The sequence below is a fragment of the Podarcis filfolensis genome (genome assembly GCF_964270895.1).
Source record: "Podarcis filfolensis genome assembly, chromosome: 6".
Taxonomy (NCBI): Eukaryota; Metazoa; Chordata; class Lepidosauria; order Squamata; family Lacertidae; genus Podarcis; species Podarcis filfolensis.
The window spans coordinates 40,573,777-40,591,591 of record NC_139609.1 but is presented as its reverse complement, the minus strand read 5'-3'; the positions used below and the strand labels follow the sequence as shown (position 1 = coordinate 40,591,591).

At 41.7% G+C, this 17,815-nt stretch overlaps 1 protein-coding gene and 1 long non-coding RNA gene across 6 annotated transcripts in view; one reads left to right on the top strand and one right to left on the bottom strand.

Annotated features, from left to right (window-relative positions):
- LOC310765803 overlaps positions 1 to 1,363 on the top strand; it is a 30,436-nt gene extending 29,073 nt beyond the window's left edge. Inside the window, exon 2 of the long non-coding RNA XR_014549810.1 lies at positions 1,060 to 1,363. This is a non-coding gene — a long non-coding RNA (uncharacterized lncRNA). The remainder of the gene's footprint in view (positions 1 to 1,059) is intronic.
- On the bottom strand, positions 1,341 to 17,719 carry LOC310765791 (cytochrome P450 2J2-like). Of its 5 annotated transcripts, XM_083621290.1 has the most exons (11): positions 17,068 to 17,493; positions 15,781 to 15,909; positions 12,468 to 12,777; positions 10,699 to 10,861; positions 8,401 to 8,550; positions 7,521 to 7,681; positions 6,305 to 6,481; positions 4,492 to 4,627; positions 3,986 to 4,173; positions 2,853 to 2,991; positions 1,341 to 2,198 (listed from the first exon to the last, which is right to left on the bottom strand). In XM_083621290.1, the coding sequence occupies exons 3-11, from the start codon at positions 12,666 to 12,668 to the stop codon at positions 2,023 to 2,025; spliced, it is 1,491 nt and encodes a 496-aa protein (XP_083477416.1). In that variant the 5' UTR covers positions 12,669 to 12,777; positions 15,781 to 15,909; positions 17,068 to 17,493; the 3' UTR covers positions 1,341 to 2,022. The 5 variants fall into 5 exon arrangements, with proteins under 5 accessions (XP_083477416.1, XP_083477413.1, XP_083477414.1 ...); XM_083621287.1 differs by lacking the exon at positions 15,781 to 15,909 and having other exon boundaries at positions 6,290 to 6,481; positions 17,068 to 17,719; XM_083621288.1 differs by lacking the exon at positions 15,781 to 15,909 and having other exon boundaries at positions 17,068 to 17,492.
- Positions 17,720 to 17,815: the final 96 nt, after the last annotated feature.

The following is a 17,815-nucleotide window of genomic DNA, read 5'->3' as shown; positions in this document are numbered from 1 at the left end:
GTGGAGCTGAATGGCAAGTCCTTATTCCTGCCTCTGCGCACATGGAGGATCAATGGCTGCAAGCTGCAACAGCATGGACTTCTGCTGGGGGAGGTCAAAGTATAAAAGAACCCAGTTGCAAAAATGTTGCTGTGGAAACCAGAGGCTCCCACCTTTCGGGGCCCAGGGGTACTTCTGAAACTATTGTGGGGACCAGGAAATACCTATTTCACAGAAGAAATAATAGTGATGCTCAGAAAAATTCCTTCCCCAGAACAAAACAACAAAATAACTTTCATTATTATTCATCTTCTTGTGACCAGGTGGACAATAAATTCATTGTTCTTTAAAACCCAGTTTGAATTGTTAGTTTCAGTACTGCCAAACGTGGGGTAAGGAGCACATCCTATTGCATTATTTGAGAGATTTCTATAAGCTCCTTCTCCCCCAAACCCACATGTATCAATACATGCCCACCTGGTGACACCCACCATCCAACAGATGGGGGAGGAAACTGATGCAGTGTGGGCCAAATACCTGGGTGTCAAATACCAGCTGTGCAATACTTTCAAAGATAATTCCCTCACAGAAGCAAAGATTGATTTATAAGGCAATTTCCACCACAAAACCTCCCAGTCTCTATCACTGAGCGAAAGCTGGATATTTTGTTCCCAGCACAACTTCTAACCAGCAGGTCCACCTACAGTGGCATCCAATATAATTTTAGAAAGAACTGAGAGTAAGCCTTTATTATTCAATAATATTTGTTCAAAGGCCTTAAGACTCCTTGTTCCTTCTCCCAAAGAACATCACAGGAGAGATTGGTTCAGGCCAAGCACACATCAAGCCCAAGACTCCCAAAGAACTGCAGGCACAATATCCCCAGGAAATTTCTGCTTGAATGTTTTCAACTGGACACAATAGTACTGATGGAAAGGGAGAATGCATCTTCTGACATTCTCCTCTGCCCCTGCCCCTGTGAGTATCAGCAATATGTGCTCCCTGACAGCAAAATTGCCATTTTTAACGATTTTCATGGAAAACACTTTGCAGACTCAGTTTTCACCATGTTTATTAAAGAACAACAAAATTGTTTTGGGAAAATAATAAAACCTAGGGAATATTCATTGTCCACCATACAACTCAAGAGTTCTATGCTTAACCCACCAATTTTACTATATTTAGAAGCACATTTAAACTCTGCCTTGGGGTTTGGGCCAGCAATACAGAACAAAGATAATCTCAGGCTCATGGGTTTGAGCCCCACATTGCGTGAAAGATGGGGGGGTTGACCATTTTCCCCAGCGTTAAGTTGTTGAGCTTTTTTTGGGGGGGGGGTTGTTTACTTTAAGATGGGGATCTATAAATTTTGTTGTTGTTGTTTTTTAAAAAAGTGCCCCTATTTTTCTCAAACATTTTGCCAATTCAGCAAAAATCTGCCCAGACATCATTTTGCAGCCCAATTCCTGGATGTGTCTGGGAAAACCCAGATATATGGCAGCCCTAGATTAGCCTTGGGGTCCCTTGCAACTCTGAAATTCTATGAGTCTATGAATTGGTTATGTAACAATATTTTCAAAGCAACATCTTCTAATTTTATAAACATAGGCAAGAATTCCATTAGAGCAAGCAATGCCTTTTCTTCACTACAACCAGGACATAATAATATTGAAAATAGTGGGATGGGGGATAGACCGCCTGACCAAGAAGTGGGGGGGGGGATAGAATTTGGATCCTCACCAATGAAACAATATTATTTGCATGCATACACACCCCCGAGAATCATGGGAAATGTAGTTTACCCTTCAGAGAGCTACAATTCCCAGCAGCCTTAAGTTATAGTTGCCTGAATTCCTTGAGGGGGTAAATGTGAATTGAATGCACTTTTTTTAAAGGTACAGGCTGCAATCCCAACCCTACTTACTTGTGTTAAGTCCTAATCAATTCTGGCTTAACATAATTAATACTAAGCCACAGGCGTGTTTCTGCCCCACAAACTAATCCAACTTTTTAAAGAAATGACAATGCTATAAGATGGGTCCCTTAGCGAGAGAATGCACATATCCGGTATGGCAGGGGAGACAATGCCAAACCCATCCTATATTCACGGCTTAATGTCTCATTCTTTGGAGCTTGGAAAGTGAACTTCTGAATTAGGGCAGTGAAGAAAAGAAAGAACTCAGTCCTCGCCAACTGCTCTCCCGGACAAACTCGCTTTCCTGGAAGAGAGGGAGAAGAAGACTGTTTCAGTGGAGAGCTTTTGCTACAGTAAACAGCTGCACAGTTTAAAACAACACTGAGAGAACAAATACTTTAAAACAGTATGTTGTTGCAAAATAAAGATAGAAATCAGTCCTCTGTATTCCCTAGTGAAGCAAATGGGAACACTGAACAAATATGATCCTGGTTTTTGAGAATTTGGAATAGATACATTTCAATTAACATGAATTTCTCTCATATGTAGTTTTGGAGAAAATTTCAATTTCATGTTTATTTTATTAGGAATCTCCCTAATCTGCATATAGCTTATCTAAGGGTGTAGCAAACAGAGTTAGTTGCTCAAGATCCAGATGGAAGTAGATTTCTGTTCTAGGGCAGCTGAGAAAGGTCCCAGTAAATATTCCCTTAAAAAATCCAAACTGCTTGCTTACTGGGTGGAGGGGGGGAGTATATCAACACCATTTCATGTAACATCCCACCTCCCATGGCAGCCATTTTGTGACATGCACACAGAGCACTTCCTCAAAATCCCAAATGTGACCACTGGTCCCAATAGGGTGGTAACCCCAGCAATACACAAGGCTCTGAGCAACCAAATCACCATCATATTGTCACTGTTGCAGTTCTGATGAGAAGCCCATGAACCTTTTTACCTGCAGAGAATGGCAAGAACGCTTCCCTTTTCATGAACTGATCATTTTCCAGGAAATGGCCAGGATTAAACTCATTGGGTGTTTCCCACTCATCCTTGTCAAACAGCACAGAGGTCAAATTGGCGAGCAATGTGGTTCCCTGGCAAAGGAGAAGCAGAGAAGAAAGTAGATAAAAATGACAAGGCACTTTCGAGTTTGTAACCTTGAGTTTGTAACCTTGGGTTACAAACACCTTGTGTTACAAATACTTCAGGTTACAGACTCCACTAACAAGGAAGTAGTACCTCGGGTTGAGAACTTTACCTCAGGATGAGAACAGAAATCACACAGTAGTGGTGTGGTGGTAGCAGGAGGCCCCATTAGCTAAGGTGGTACCTCAGGTTAAGAACGGTTTCAGGTTAAGAACACACCTTCGGAATGAATTAAGTTCGTAACCAGAGGTACCACTGTATTCTCTTTGAAATTATAGTAGTACTAAGCCTCTATCCCCTGACAGAGCAAGGATATGTTCTGAAAGCAATAGTTACTTCTCATTATTAAGTAATTCATCCAATGAAGTCCCACAAAAGTACAGTTCCAATATAGATTTTAAAAGACATTCAAAGTCAGGTTGGGAATCAATATGGTTTCCTCTCAAAGAAAAAGAAGAGAAGATAGTAGATTAAACTGGCAGAGAACTCTTTGTGTTTTTATCTGTGCAACTATCTACAGCAGTACTGAGCCTCCTGGATCCAACCATTCTTGCCTATTGCTTATGCTGGCTCAGGTTGGTAAGAGTTGGACTTGAACAACATCTGGAGGACCTCATGTTGGCCAACCCTCATTTAGAACTCTGGCTTCAAGTTTTTGTATCTTGACGGAAGAGGAAAGGAAAATAAGAATGGTATACAGTGGTACCTCGGGTTACAGATGCTTCAAGTTACAGACGCTTCAGGTTACAGACTCTGCTAACCCAGAAATAGTACCTCGGGTTAAGAACTTTGCTTCAGGATGAGAACAGAAATCACACGGCAGAGGCGGGAGGCCCCATTAACCTGGTACCTCAGGTTAAGAACAGTTTCAGGTTAAGAACGGACCTGCGGAATGAATTAAGTTCTTAACCCAAGGTACCATTGTATCATCTTAATACTTACTTTGGGAATATGAAACCCAGCGAGTGTAGTGTCCTTAGTTGTCATCCGGGGCGTATTCACAGGCACAATGTTGCTTATTCTTTGAATTTCATGAACAACCGCATTGGTATACGGCATGCTGTCCCTGTCATCCATTGCTGGCTGGCGAGACTGGCCAATCACAGAATCTATTTCTGCTTGGACTTTTGCTGCAGAGAAAAGAAAATCTGCTGTCAATACAAGGAGAACAGACATAAACCAATATCTGCAAGGAAACTGCATCTTGATGTCCCACCACTGAGTACCCAGTAGATGGTGACAAGGGATAGACATTCCTGAGTAGCGGTATCTCATTTGTGAAATTCCCTTCAACTGAAAAAGCACACAGAACTTTCACTAGTCAAGTTTCAGCAATGCCTTAAGACTTCATTCTTTTATTGAGGGGAATATGTGTTTTCTGACGAGTCCACCTGAAGCTGCAGTATTCCGACTGTAATGAAAGGCAAATGAGTCAACTACAGTTCTACCTTGAATTTCTGGGTATATGGCCATGTACAGCAAAGCCCAGCGCAGGGTTGTAGAAACTGATTCTGTTCCAGCAAGAAAGAGATCCAGTGTTGATTGTAGGAGGCTTTCTTCATGGAAACTGGAAGGGGCATCCTCCTTAAAGCAAAGAAAATGCACCAGGGAGTTCAGCTGTCATTAAAAACACCATCCTACTGACAGCCCCACATGTCAAGAGATCACCAGGGGATTCAGTGACTCTAATCCTGCCTCTAGAGAAAGCTAGAGAGTTCCAGAAAGACATCTACTTCTGCTTCATTGACTATGCAAAAGCCTTTGACTGTGTCGAACACAGCAAACTATGGCAAGTTCTTAAAGAAATAGGAGTGCCTGATCACCTCATCTGTCTCCTGAGAAATCTCTATGTGAGACAAGAAGCTACAGTTAGAACTGGATATGGAACAACTGATTGGTTCAAAATTGGGAAAGGAGTACAACAAGGCTGTATATTGTCTCCCTGCTTATTTAACTTATATGCAGAATTCATCATGCGAAAGGCTGGGCTAGATGAATCCCAAGTCGGAATTAAGATCGCTGGAAGAAATATCAACAACCTCAGATATGCAGATGACACAACCTTGATGGCAGAAAGTGAGGAGGAATTAAAGAACCTTTTAATGAGGGTGAAAGAGGAGAGCGCAAAATATGGTCTGAAGCTCAACATCAAAAAAACGAAGATCATGGCCACTGGGCCCATCACCTCCTGGCAAATAGAAGGGGAAGAAATGGAGGTAGTGAGTGATTTTACTTTCTTAGGCTCCATGATCACTGCAGATGGTGACAGCAGTCACGAAATTAAAAGACGCCTGCTCCTTGGGAGAAAAGCGATGGCAAACGTAGACAGCATCTTAAAAAGCAGAGACATCACCTTACCAACAAAGGTCCGTATAGTTAAAGCCATGGTTTTCCCAGTAGTGATGTATGGAAGTGAGAGCTGGACCATCAAGAAGGCTGATCGCCGAAGAATTGATGCTTTTGAATTATGGTGCTGGAGGAGACTCTTGAGAGTCCCATGAACTGCAAGAAGATCAAACGCATCCATTCTTAAGGAAATCAGCCCTGAGTGCTCACTGGAAGGACAGATTGTGAAGCTTAGGCTCCAATACTTTGGCCACCTCATGAGAAGAGAAGACTCTGTGGAAAAGATCCTGATGTTGGGAAAGATGGAGGGCACAAGGAGAAGGGGTCGACAGAGGACAAGATGGTTGGACAGTGTTCTCGAAGCTACAAACATGAGTCTGACCAAATTGCGGGAGGCAGTGGAAGACAGGAGTGCCTGGCGTGTTCTGGTCCATGGGGTCACAAAGAGTCGTACACGACTAAACGACTAAACAACAACAATCCTGCCTCTAGGAAGGTCCAGTCAAGAGTCCTGTGACTCTCTGATGCTGGCATAAAGTTTGGGTTTGTTCTGGTCAATAATTCCTGGTCTGGGTTTATTCAGGCATCTGAATCCTTTGGTCATGAGATGCCTCCACTGCAGAGATTCTTTTAGTCATGTCAACTGTTTGCTCTCACAAACCACCGACAAGTGGTGAAATCCTAGCAGTGAACAAGTGGGGAGGTGTCTCCCCACAAAATATATGACCTCATATTCTGTGCATGCAGAAATGTATTTTGTCTGAAGTCATAAATTCAACAGAAAGAATATGGTCAGGCACTAAGGACCATTCAGACAAGCCACATGACTAGTTATGATTTTTAATATTGCTTCTCTGCCTTCTACTACTGTTTTGTTATTAAAGATACATACTTTTTTACCTTTTCATCTCTCACCTTGGCCATTTCATTTAGGTAGGCGTCAATGAAGTCTCTGGGTTCAGATGGGTTCCAGTCTTCTTTGTGTTTTTCAATGATTTCTCTCACAAAGGATTTCACCTGCGCCCATTTTTTAAAAAGTGTGTGATGGGGCCCTGGCAAGTGCTTCATGACAGTAGGAAATGCATCGTACAGCTGAGGAAACAAACACTAATATCATATATGTGAAGGAAAAACCCTCTCAAAAAAGCATTCACATCATGTCGTTGTCATGGGAAAGGAGCTAGCAGTAATAAAGGCTGGTGTGCACAGGCTCAAAGATGGCAGACTCTCTTGGGACCAGAGCAAATATTGCACTCACCACTGCTTACGATGGGACCCCATGGCAATGTCTTAACTTCTTGGTTAGAATGTACAGATTGCAAATCAAATGGCATCATTGTGGTTAGTTCTACGAATACAACCTGTAATTCACTGATTGACTTCTCAAGAAGATGATTGCCATCATTTGAAAAAGGCCTTTATCAATGCCTGCTCATGTCATGAATATGTAGAGTTTCCCTTTAATGTTATGCATCTGCATGGGGCTTCCATTCACAGATCAGAACAGGTTTGTGTAGGATCAAGTCACACCCTGTTCACATACACAGCGATTTTATTCAGTCACACATGTGACAGCCCTCCTATTAGTAATTTCATTCTCTTTTTGCTGCTGGATCTCGTGATCCACTGTTTACATTCCATAGTGATAGGAGTGTGGGAACAGAACTCAGACTCGGACAGAGGAGACGTGTGAAGCTGCTGCTCACACTCAGCCATGTTTGTTATTTTGATATTTTGTAAATAAAGAAGCTTTTGTGATGCCAAATACCTACAGCCTCACTTCTTTGCTGATACTCTGCTAATGCTAATAGCATGCCCACAGCTCCACTGGATGTGGGTCACTGGACACCTGCGTTTGAGGAATGGGTATGCGCATACCTCCAGCCACTTAAAAACACAACCTCTGCTGTAATACACATTACAATACTAAAGTCTTTAGTGCCTTGATAAAAAAAGCTAGAAGGCAAAGGAATATGGATGAGTCAAGAGACTTGAATGAATAGTAAGGGAGAAAACAGGAATGAGAACATGAAGAAACAGGAGGACCCAAAGCAAATGATTGCACAGTCAGCAAGAATGTGGGAATGTGTCTGGAATGAAAGCAATTCTGTTGAACTCAAAGAAGACCTACCACAACCCAAAAACTTCCCTGAAGGCGGTTTGTCTCCTCAAACAGGTGCAATAAATTATGGAAACGGCTGTTATGGTAATCAAAGCGGTCCCCAAAAGTGATGGAACAGATGATATTTGAAACAGCATTATGAATCTGAAATTGAGGGTCAAATGGCTGCCCTGGAGAGAGAGAGAAAATGGTGCAGAAGGAATTGGGGTGCTTCTAGCTTCCATATAACAAAAACAGAAGGCGGGGAAAGTGGTTGGATGTTGATGAGGCAGGATTTGTTTTAGCTGAAGAAATCATTTCATATTAACATTATATCTTGTAATTTAACCTGGGACACTCAGGACTCTGAGGCCCATTTATATTTATTCTCCATAGGCAATGATTATTCTGCAGTATGGTGATATTGATCTGAGAGGCAGGAGGTCAGGAAAGGGCATTTTTGTAACAATGGCTGTCAAAAAGGATAAGACCATCCCCATCAGAGACAGTATAGAGACACACTGATATACCAAAAATATTGCACTTCAAACCCTACTCTATTTGCGACGTTGGTTGTAGAAATTATCAAAAATCTGCAGATATCCTCAAAACCCAATCTTTGTTCTTATTCTGTTCTAGTTCAGGGGCTTTTAGCTCCCATGGCAGGTTCCCGCACTGAGCTTCACACTAGAACTTTTGTGCACCACAAAGAGCCTCTGTGGAGCTTCCTATCAACACCCCCTTCGCCATCACAGGGTCATTCCAGCCCAAGCAGAGCTACATTTGTGTGAAGAAATAATGCCACACAGCTTTGCACCTAGCTGATGTAGTCTTGACCTAGTTCATACAAAGTAGCAACTTAAGGTAAGTATCATAGGTGGGCCACAGGATTGTTGACTCTGGTTCTCACCTTTCTCAGCTTCTATTGCTTCGTTTAAGTAACGGCTTTCCTCCTGTATTCTTTCTTCTAAAGACCTTTTGCCCAAACCAAAGTTTCTGAGTGTTGATAAGGCAAATTGTCTTTGTTGTTTCCAGACGAGACCATTAGAGAAGACTATTCCTAGATGGGAAGGAGTAATAAGTACGTAGAGCAAGTAAGTAGATTTATCAGTCCTTTTAATTCCAAGATGGACTCCCCTCTGCTTTCCATTATTCTGCTTGCCTGCTGATGACATTTGGAAAGACTGCAAGGCATTAGAAACTAGCCAATTTGTGCTGGTGGCTTTTATCTGTTTGCTCTGAATTCTGCCGTTTGCTGTTACTGCTGTTTCATTGATTTGCTTTTTGTGTGTTTCACTGTTTGGGTAGAATTTTTAATACTAATTTTATTTTGTCCTGTTAAACACTGTGGGAACTCTCGATAGAAAAGCAGCATTAAAAAAATACTGACAGGTGAAGAAGTCATGCAGTTAATATATTTTGTTCCTTCCTCTCCTTAGGCTACTCAGGCATTCTCCCCCCCCCCCCGGAATTAACTGGTTTAGATTTAAAATGGGGGTCCCACTCTAGCCCCTTCTGTAATTATTCACACCCTTCCTTTCCTCGTGGTTAATAGATTTATTTTCTTTTTTCTTTTTGTTTCATTTTGCTATGTTAACGTCATTATCCCTCCTTAGGTTGGCTTGTGAACTGTAGTCCTTTTTCCAGGATTTGCCCTATAAGTAGATAAATGACATCTACTTCTGCTTCATTGACTGTGCAAAAGCCTTTGACTGTATTGACCACAGCAAACTATGGCAAGTTCTTAAAGAAATAGGAGTGCCTGATCACCTCATCTGTCTCCTGAGAAATCTCTATGTGGGACAAGAAACTACAGTTAGAACTGGATATGGAACAACTGATTGGTTCAAAATTGGGAAATGAGTATGGCAAGGCTGTATATTGTCTCCCTGCTTATTTAACTTATATGCAGAATTCATCATGCAAAAGGCTGGGCTGGATGAATCCCAAACCGGAATTAAGATTGCCGGAAGAAATATCAACAACCTCAGATATGAAGATGACACAACCTTGATGGCAGAAAGTGAGGAATTAAAGAACCTTTTAATGAGGGTGAAAGAGGAGAGCGCAAAATATGGTCTGAAGCTCAACATCAAAAAAATGAAGATCATGGTCACTGGGCCCATCACCTCCTGGCAAATAGAAGGGGAAGAAATGGAGGTAGTGAGTGATTTTACTTTCTTGAGACATCACCTTACCAACAATGGTCCGTGTAGTTAAAGCCATGGTTTTCCCAGTATGGAAAGTGAGAGCTGGACCATCAAGAAGGCTGATCGCTGAAGAATTGACGCTTTTGAATTATGGTGCTGGAGGAGACTCTTGAGAGTCCCATGGACTGCAAGAAGATCAAACGTGTCCATTCTTAAGGAAATCAGCCCTGAGAGCTAACTGGAAGGACAGATCGTGAAGCTGAGGCTCCAATACTTTGGCCACCTCATGAGAAGGGAAGACTCCCTGGAAAAGACCCTGATGCTGGGAAAGATGGAGGGCACAAGGAGAAGGGGACGACAGAGGACAAGATGGTTGGACAGTGTTCTCAAAGCTACAAACATGAATCTGACCAAACTGCGGGAGGCAGTGGAAGACAGGGGTGCCTGGCGTGCTCTGGTCCATGGGGTCACGAAGAGTCGGACACGACTAAACGACTAAACAACAACAACAACAACAGATAAATGACTATGAAGAAGATATTACCTGTTCCTTTCATGCTTAAGCACTAACTATTATTCCATCTCTACTAGTGATGGGACAGAAATTCAGTTCATCTTGAATTTAAATGCAATCTTACTTCAGTCTCACTTGCTGAAACAATGCACAAACTGGAGCATTTCTGATGTGTAAGTGTTTCAAACTGAAGAATGGAAAAATGAAGAACTGATTGAAAGAAAAACTGACAGATTCCTCCATCCATAATAATGCCAGGTTCTTATTTACAAGCTGTTTATCTTCAGTACTCAATACTGAATGGTGAGTTCAGTTAATCTAAACAGTTTAGTAGGTATACTTTTATGACACATCTTACTACTAGTAGTTTAAAGATGCAAGGAATGAAAATGAAGATTAAGGAAAGATCTAACAATGAGTCCTGAATATTTAAACTTGAGGAATAATCTAAAAGGTTCCCCAATCAATGCAGACCATTAAAAATAAAAAATAAAAATGAATTATTTAATTATCTAAATAATTGACAACATTAAAAGAAACTTACCAGATGTCCCAAATATTTCCTGGGTACCAGGACTACTTGGTCGATCTACAAAGTTTTCACCCTGATGGACAAGAGCCTCTTTCACCAGATGCAATCCATTCACAAGCACAAACCTCATGCTTCCAACCTGAAGACTGTAGACATTGCCGTATTTTTCTATAAGCTGAATGGAGATTGAGGAAGAATGTAAGAAATGATAGTTTTATTGCTTTATTGTTTGGCGCCCAGCCATGCTTCCCCTGCGAGCCTCTCCAGCTTCTCTCCACACAGTGTGGCTTCGGAGCGGTCGTAAAGCAATTAGCAGAATTACACAGCGCCTGTGTGTCGAAAGGGCAGTAAATCAGTCCAGACGGTTCTTCTGTCCTTATATCTCTTTATTGGAAACAAAATAGCGCATTTACAATCCACAACAGCCATCCGTGTTAAGCTGCATTTTCTCTGCCTCCCCTCTCTCCTTGCAGTGGCTGAACTGAATGCTTTCGATTTCCACTCAGTTCACAACATTCCAAGCTGCTTTCGTCAAGTCCTGGCTTACTTCCCTTGTAAGCCAGTCCCCTCAAGCACGAGGCATAGAAGGTTAACCCTTCACTACACCTAACAATCCTCTCTATATATTATATATTATATATTATACATTAATTTGTCTGCTTGGTGCTTCTTGAATGCCTATATGGAAGAAGGGAACTTTGATTGCCATCAAATACAGTGGTGCCTCGCAAGACGAAAAGAATCCGTTCTGCGAGTCTCTTCGTCTTGCGGTTTTTTCGTCTTGCGAAGCAAGCCCATTAGCGGCTTAGCAGATTAGTGCTATTAGCGGCTTAGCGGATCAGCTGATAAGCGGCTTAGCGGCTTAGCGGATCAGCTGTTAAGCGGCTTAGCGGATCAGCTGATAAGCGGCTTAGCGATCAGCTGTTAAGCGGCTTAGCGGCTTGGGAAAAAGGGGAGGAGGAAAAAAACCCCGCAGGAACTCGCAAGACATTTTCGTCTTGCGAAGCAAGCCCATAGGAAATTCGTTTTGCTAAGCACCTCCAAAACGGAAAACCCTTTCGTCTAGCGGGTTTTCCGTCTTGCGAGGCATTTGTCTTGCAGGGCACCACTGTATATCGGGACATCATAAATGCCAAAATGGTTTCCAGGGTCTGTACATGGACAGGCCCCCTCCATCCTCCACCTGCAATGTATTCACAAGAGCTGCTGCTTATTTGCATGTAGTAACTTTGCCTAGACTACCACACAGAGTTGTTGCAAAGATAAAAGTGGGGAAGGTAGGACAAGGAGCAACAAAACATACAAACACACACAAAAATACTCTGCCAACCACGGTAAGTGAAAGGCAGTTGTAAGACCCAGATTTGTTACAAATAACTGTAGAATAAAATAGATCCTCAAAGTTCAGAGGCAAAACACTTCTGGATACCATATTCTGGGAACGAACAAAAAGAAAGGTGCCCCACATATGGGCTCCTCGCAGACATCAGGCTGACCTCTCTCAGAATCAGGATGCTAAACCTGGAAGCATCTCAACCTGCTTCTCCAGCCAGGGTCTTACACTCCTTTCCAGTGCAGTGTAGGGGCATATTTTGGTAGTATGGCACCCTGAGAGTGACCAAAATCTGGCACACATAAATGGATCTTCACAATGATCGATCCTCTCAATTCTTTGCCCACTTGGCTCAGTGCCCTATGCCAGGGAACCACTTGCACCACCCCAAATCTGGCACAGCAGTGTAGTATTTAATTCATGCCATGGGTTTTTCCTTCATCCTTACCTTTTGTAATGAAATGTGAGGCTTCTTGAAATCCACATGTAACATATTACCCAGCAAAGGAAGAGGCATGGGCCCTGGGGGGTAATTCCTTGGGCGAATATTTCTCTTGTAATCAGCAAGAAGTAGAAATGTAGCCAGAAACACCAGAACGACCTGCAGGGACAAGGCCTCCCAGAGGACAGAGAGCAGCTGCAGCAGCATCTTCAAACCCACCTAGGTGTTCCTTTTGCAGATTGGTCTGCTGTCTGCTGAGGGAAACCCGAATCTGATACCACTAGAGCAGCCACACCTGTGTTCTTGGCTAATGCGCCTGTAGGAAATGAGAACAAAGTCTGCCTATATTACTGTACATCATGCCCATAAAGAGGCAGGAAATGACCTAATGAATGATTCCACCAAGCAGGAAAAAGAGAGTGGGGAAGAGCAGCAATCGGAATTAAAATATTTCCTTCCTATTTTCACTTCTTTGGAACAGCAAAGGTTAATTTCCTTCATGACATTTCCAAGAAGGGTTTTCTCCCCGTGCAAATCAAAGCACTGTCAATAAAGAAAATAAAAACTTACACTAAGCAGGATGCCTTCTGCTCCTGAAAGGTTTGGATCTGGGGTAGTTTCAGCAACTCTGACCTCTGGCTAAGGAGGCCAGAGGAGTCTATCTGCTTGCCTTCTGTTCAATATTGCATAGATTATATTTTGTTTTGGCAACAGTATGACTAGACCTGGGACTGGGAACGAATATGGCAGATTAGCAGGATTGAAATTAAACTATGGGAAAACCAAAATGTTAGTGAAAAATATGGAAGAAAAAGATAAAGTGAAATTACAAGAAATTACAGGATTGGAAATCAAAAAGAATATAAGGTATCTTGGAATAAATTTAACAACAAACACTATAGATTTAAGTAATGAGAACTATGGGAAAACATGGAATGAAATAAAAAATGATTTGCAAGTATGGGGGAAATTAAATCTTTTCTTACTAGGGAAAATATTGGTAATAAAGATGAACATATTACCAAGGATGATGTTTTTATTTCAAAGTATCCCCATACTAGGAGGAGATAAATGTTTTAATAATTGGAAAAGAGATTTGGCTAAATTCGTATGGTCAGGGAAAAAGCCAAGAATAAAACACAAAATAATGATAGATAAGAAGGAGAGAGGAGGATTTAGTCTCCCTGACATGGAGTTATATCATGATGCGGTGGGTCTGACCTGGCTAAAAGAATGGATCAAATTAGATGATTCGGATGTATTGGATTTAGAGGGAGTAGAGACGAGATTTGGATGGCATGCCTATCTAATAGATGAAAAAGTTAAAGTACATAAAGGCTTCCTAGGGCAGATAGTCAGAAAGTCTATATATAAAATATGGGAGAAATATAAAAGACTCCTAGAACCGAAAACTCCCTGGTGGGCATCGCCAGCAGAAATTGTCGCAGTGAAAAAATTAAATATGAAAGAAAATTGGGCTACCTACAAAATGGTATTAAAGGAAGAAAACGGAGAATTGGAATTAAAGGATTATACAGAAATTAAAGCTCATATTAGTGATTGGTTCCAATATATTCAAATTAAGTATAGATTAGCGAAAGACAAAAAGTTAGGGTTTGAAAAAGAAATATCAAAATTTGATAAATACTTAATACAAGAAAAATAAAAAAATATATCTAAATTGTATAATCCGATCTTAGAGTGGGAAACAAAGGATGAATTGGTTAAAGTATCAATGATTAAATGGGCGCAAAATATTGGGAAAAATATTATGTTTGAACAATGGGAAAAATTGTGGAAAGAAGATATGAAATTCACCATGTGTTATATACTGAAAGAAAATTACCTTAAAATGCAACATAGATGGTATTTAACACCTGAAAGAATAGCAAAAATGAATAAGAACTGTAGCGATGTCTGCTGGCGATGCAATACTGGAAAAGGTACTATGATCCATATATGGCGGAATTGTTTAAACATAAAACAATTTTGGGAAACAATATATAATGAAATGAAAAAAAAAATTTAGATATTCATTTAGGAAAACACCAGAAGGTTTTTTATTGGGAATAGTACCAGGAAGCCTAAAGGAAGACGACAAGACCTTATATTTATATGCAACGGTAGCCGCAAAGCTATTGATTGCGAAAAATTGGAAAAGTAATATTGTACCGACAAAAATAGAGTGGCTTGCCAAATTATTGGAGTACTACAATATATCCAAAGCAATGGGAGAAATTGGAAGGATCTCAAAAGAGAAGATAGATAGGGACTGGAAGGTGTTTGAAAGATACTTGCAAAATCATATCGAAAAATCAGAACTCCTGTTAGACTAAACAAGTTCCATTTCAAATACCAAAATACTAAATAAGATGGATAACAATGTGTAATAGAAAAAGAAGTGTGAAATTAGGTTAAAGGTGTGTGAAAGAAAGTAATGGAAGTGGAAAGAAATTGTAATTGAGTGGATTGGAAGTCTAACACAAGGGTGGGGTGAGGGGTGGTGGATGGTGATGGGAAAAGGAATTATTTGTGGGATTGAGTGTAGGTATATTTGAACACTTTTAAGGATTGTATGAAATGTATGTTTGTATGCTTGTATATTTGTAACATATGTGTATAACAAAACAAAAAAATATTTTAAAAAAGGAAACACAATGGTCACAATTTGATCTCTTTTCTGTCCTCCCCACCACCACCACCAATACCTATAGCTTATCAGGGAGTTTCTCCCAGAAGGCTATATGCTAGAATATATCATACTAATAATTCAGTTCAGTTCAGGTGCAATTGTTCCAGATTTTCGTTATTGTCCACCTAGTCACAGGAAGATAAACAGTAAGAACATTGTTCTTTAAAACCCGATTTGAATCGCGACAGGTTCAATAGTGCCAAGCTTGGGGTAAGCAGTAAATCCTGTTGCATTATTCTAGAATTTTTTATAAACATCTTCTCCCCCAAAGCATTGGACATCCCAAACAATTCCACAAATGTATTCATGGAAATCTGTCAGGGAACTGCCATCAGTGCTGGAGGGAGAGAGCAAAAGCCAGAGGGATTATAGAGAGCGTCCAGGGATCGGGAGAAGCAGCTCATCTGATGGGGAAGAGAATCAGCATAGCACCAGTGGAGAGGGGGTGCAGGAGCCGGCAGTGGCGAGGCGGTCCCATGACTCCTTGCCTGGGACAAGCGGGGAGGGAAAGGGTCCTCCGCTGCCCTCACCCACTTTGCGCAGAAGGCTTTCGCGCAGAGAGGGAAGGCGGAGACTGGGCGTCAAAGAGCTTCTTTACTGGAAGAAGTTTAAGAAACGCCCACTCACAGATCCTGCCAGCGACTGAGTCAGCCACGGGTGAGTGGTGCTCCGGACAGATAAAGTTTACTTTGGCAGCCCAGCCAGGTGTTTGCAACCAGCCAGGGAGATATTTGCCTGCTTGCGCATGAGCAACCCCTATAAAACATTACAAAATCACTTTACAAACTCAGTTTTCACCTTGTTATTGACTTTGTTTATTCAATCAGAACAGAAATGCATTTGAAAAACAATAAAACCTATGGAATATTCTCCGTCCACAATCCAGCTCAGAGTTGTATGCTTAACCCACCAATATTACTATATGTATATGCACATTTAGGGACGCGGGCGGCACTGTGGGTTAAACCACAAAGCCTAGGACTTGCCAATCAGAAGGTCAGTGGTTCGAATCCCCGCAACGGGGTGAGCTCCCGTTGCTCGGTCCCTGCTCCTGCCAACCTAGCAGTTTGAAAGCACATCAAAGTGCAAGTAGATAAATAGGTACCGCTCCAGCAGGAAGGTAAACGGCGTTTCCGTGCGCTGCTCTGGTTCGCCAGAAGCGGCTTAGTCATGCAGGCCACAAGACCCGGAAGCTGTACGCCAGCACCCTCGGCCAATAAAGCGAGATGAGCACCGCAACCCCAGAGTCGGTCACGACTGGACCTAATGGTCAGGGGTCCCTTTACCTTTATAAGCACATTTAAACACTGCCTTGAGAGTGGGGCCAACAATACAGAACAGCAAGAACTGGTTATGTAACAAGGGAGAGTTCTTGTATGTTCATTAAGATGCATTGATGCAGCTAACATATTAAGCTCTTTGCATGATCGCAATGAACAAAATCTGCCTTGTAACACTTTCTAATTTTGTAAACATAGGCAGGAATTCCATTAGAGCTAGATCTTGAGTTGTGAGCGCACCCTTTTCTATAAACAAAACGATGCCTTTTTTCCACTGCAGCCAGAACAAGCTTGTGTTCTGTCAGACCCAGAAGCTCCTAAGGATCCACAGTTGTTGTTTTCAATTGATTTTTATTGACATTTTCTCGGAAAAAGTAAGAAATGCATAATAACAAACAAAACATGTGTAACAAAACTTGGCTAGGAACTTAGTCCTGGTACTACTGGCTGATGCATATAAGACAAGAAGAGGTAAGGTGTAGAAAGAACAATCTGGAAAAGCAAGATCTAAAGATCAAAAGTGTTTAGGTATAACACAAGTGCATAACGGACATTGAAGATCTGTGGGGAGGACTGCTCCCTGTTGTCAGGAAACAAATTCAACAGATGGAAATCCTGCAGCAATATGACTTACCAGCTGCTCTCTTCAGTGACGGGAACCAGTTAGAGCTGCACAGGAAGACCTATTCAGTAGGCTCTTTAGAAGAGAGCCAGAGGAAGCCCACAGTGTCTTGGGACCCTGGCCTTGATTCTGACCTTCCTTTACAAAGGGTGAAAGCAAGCTATTTGTTCCCTCTCCTGAGAGGGGAGAGAGAGAAACAAGCAAGACCTTTTCCCCTGTTTTGAGCCAATGAGCAAACTGCAAGTTTTGGACACAAGCTGATAGAAACGCCCCAGGGTCCCAAAGACCTTCTGATTCCTGCTTTTCTATCCAGCTTCTTGTCTTGCTGTTCACTTTTCATAGCAGCTGGGAAGCATCTGGCACAGGTATTCCCTTGAAGTTATTTTGTGCAAATAGTGGGTGGGTGGGTGGCAAAAGCAAAGTGTTCTGCTTAAGTCCAGGCACTCAAAGCAAATTCTAAGTACAATGTACACATCTTTACTCAGATGTAATTCTCATAATGTTTAATGGGGCTTTGACACAGGTAAATCAAATTGGGTATAGGATTATAGTAGTCAGGGTAGATTAAGAACAGTTGAAGCATCATAACTGTACATTGGTACCTCAGGTTAAGTACTTAATTCGTTCTGGAGGTCCGTACTTAACTTGAAACTGTTCTTAACCTGAAGCACCACTTTAGCTAATGGAGCCTCCTGCTGCTGCTGCGCCGCCGGAGCACGATTTCTGTTCTTATCCTGAAGCACTATTTCTGGGTTAGTGG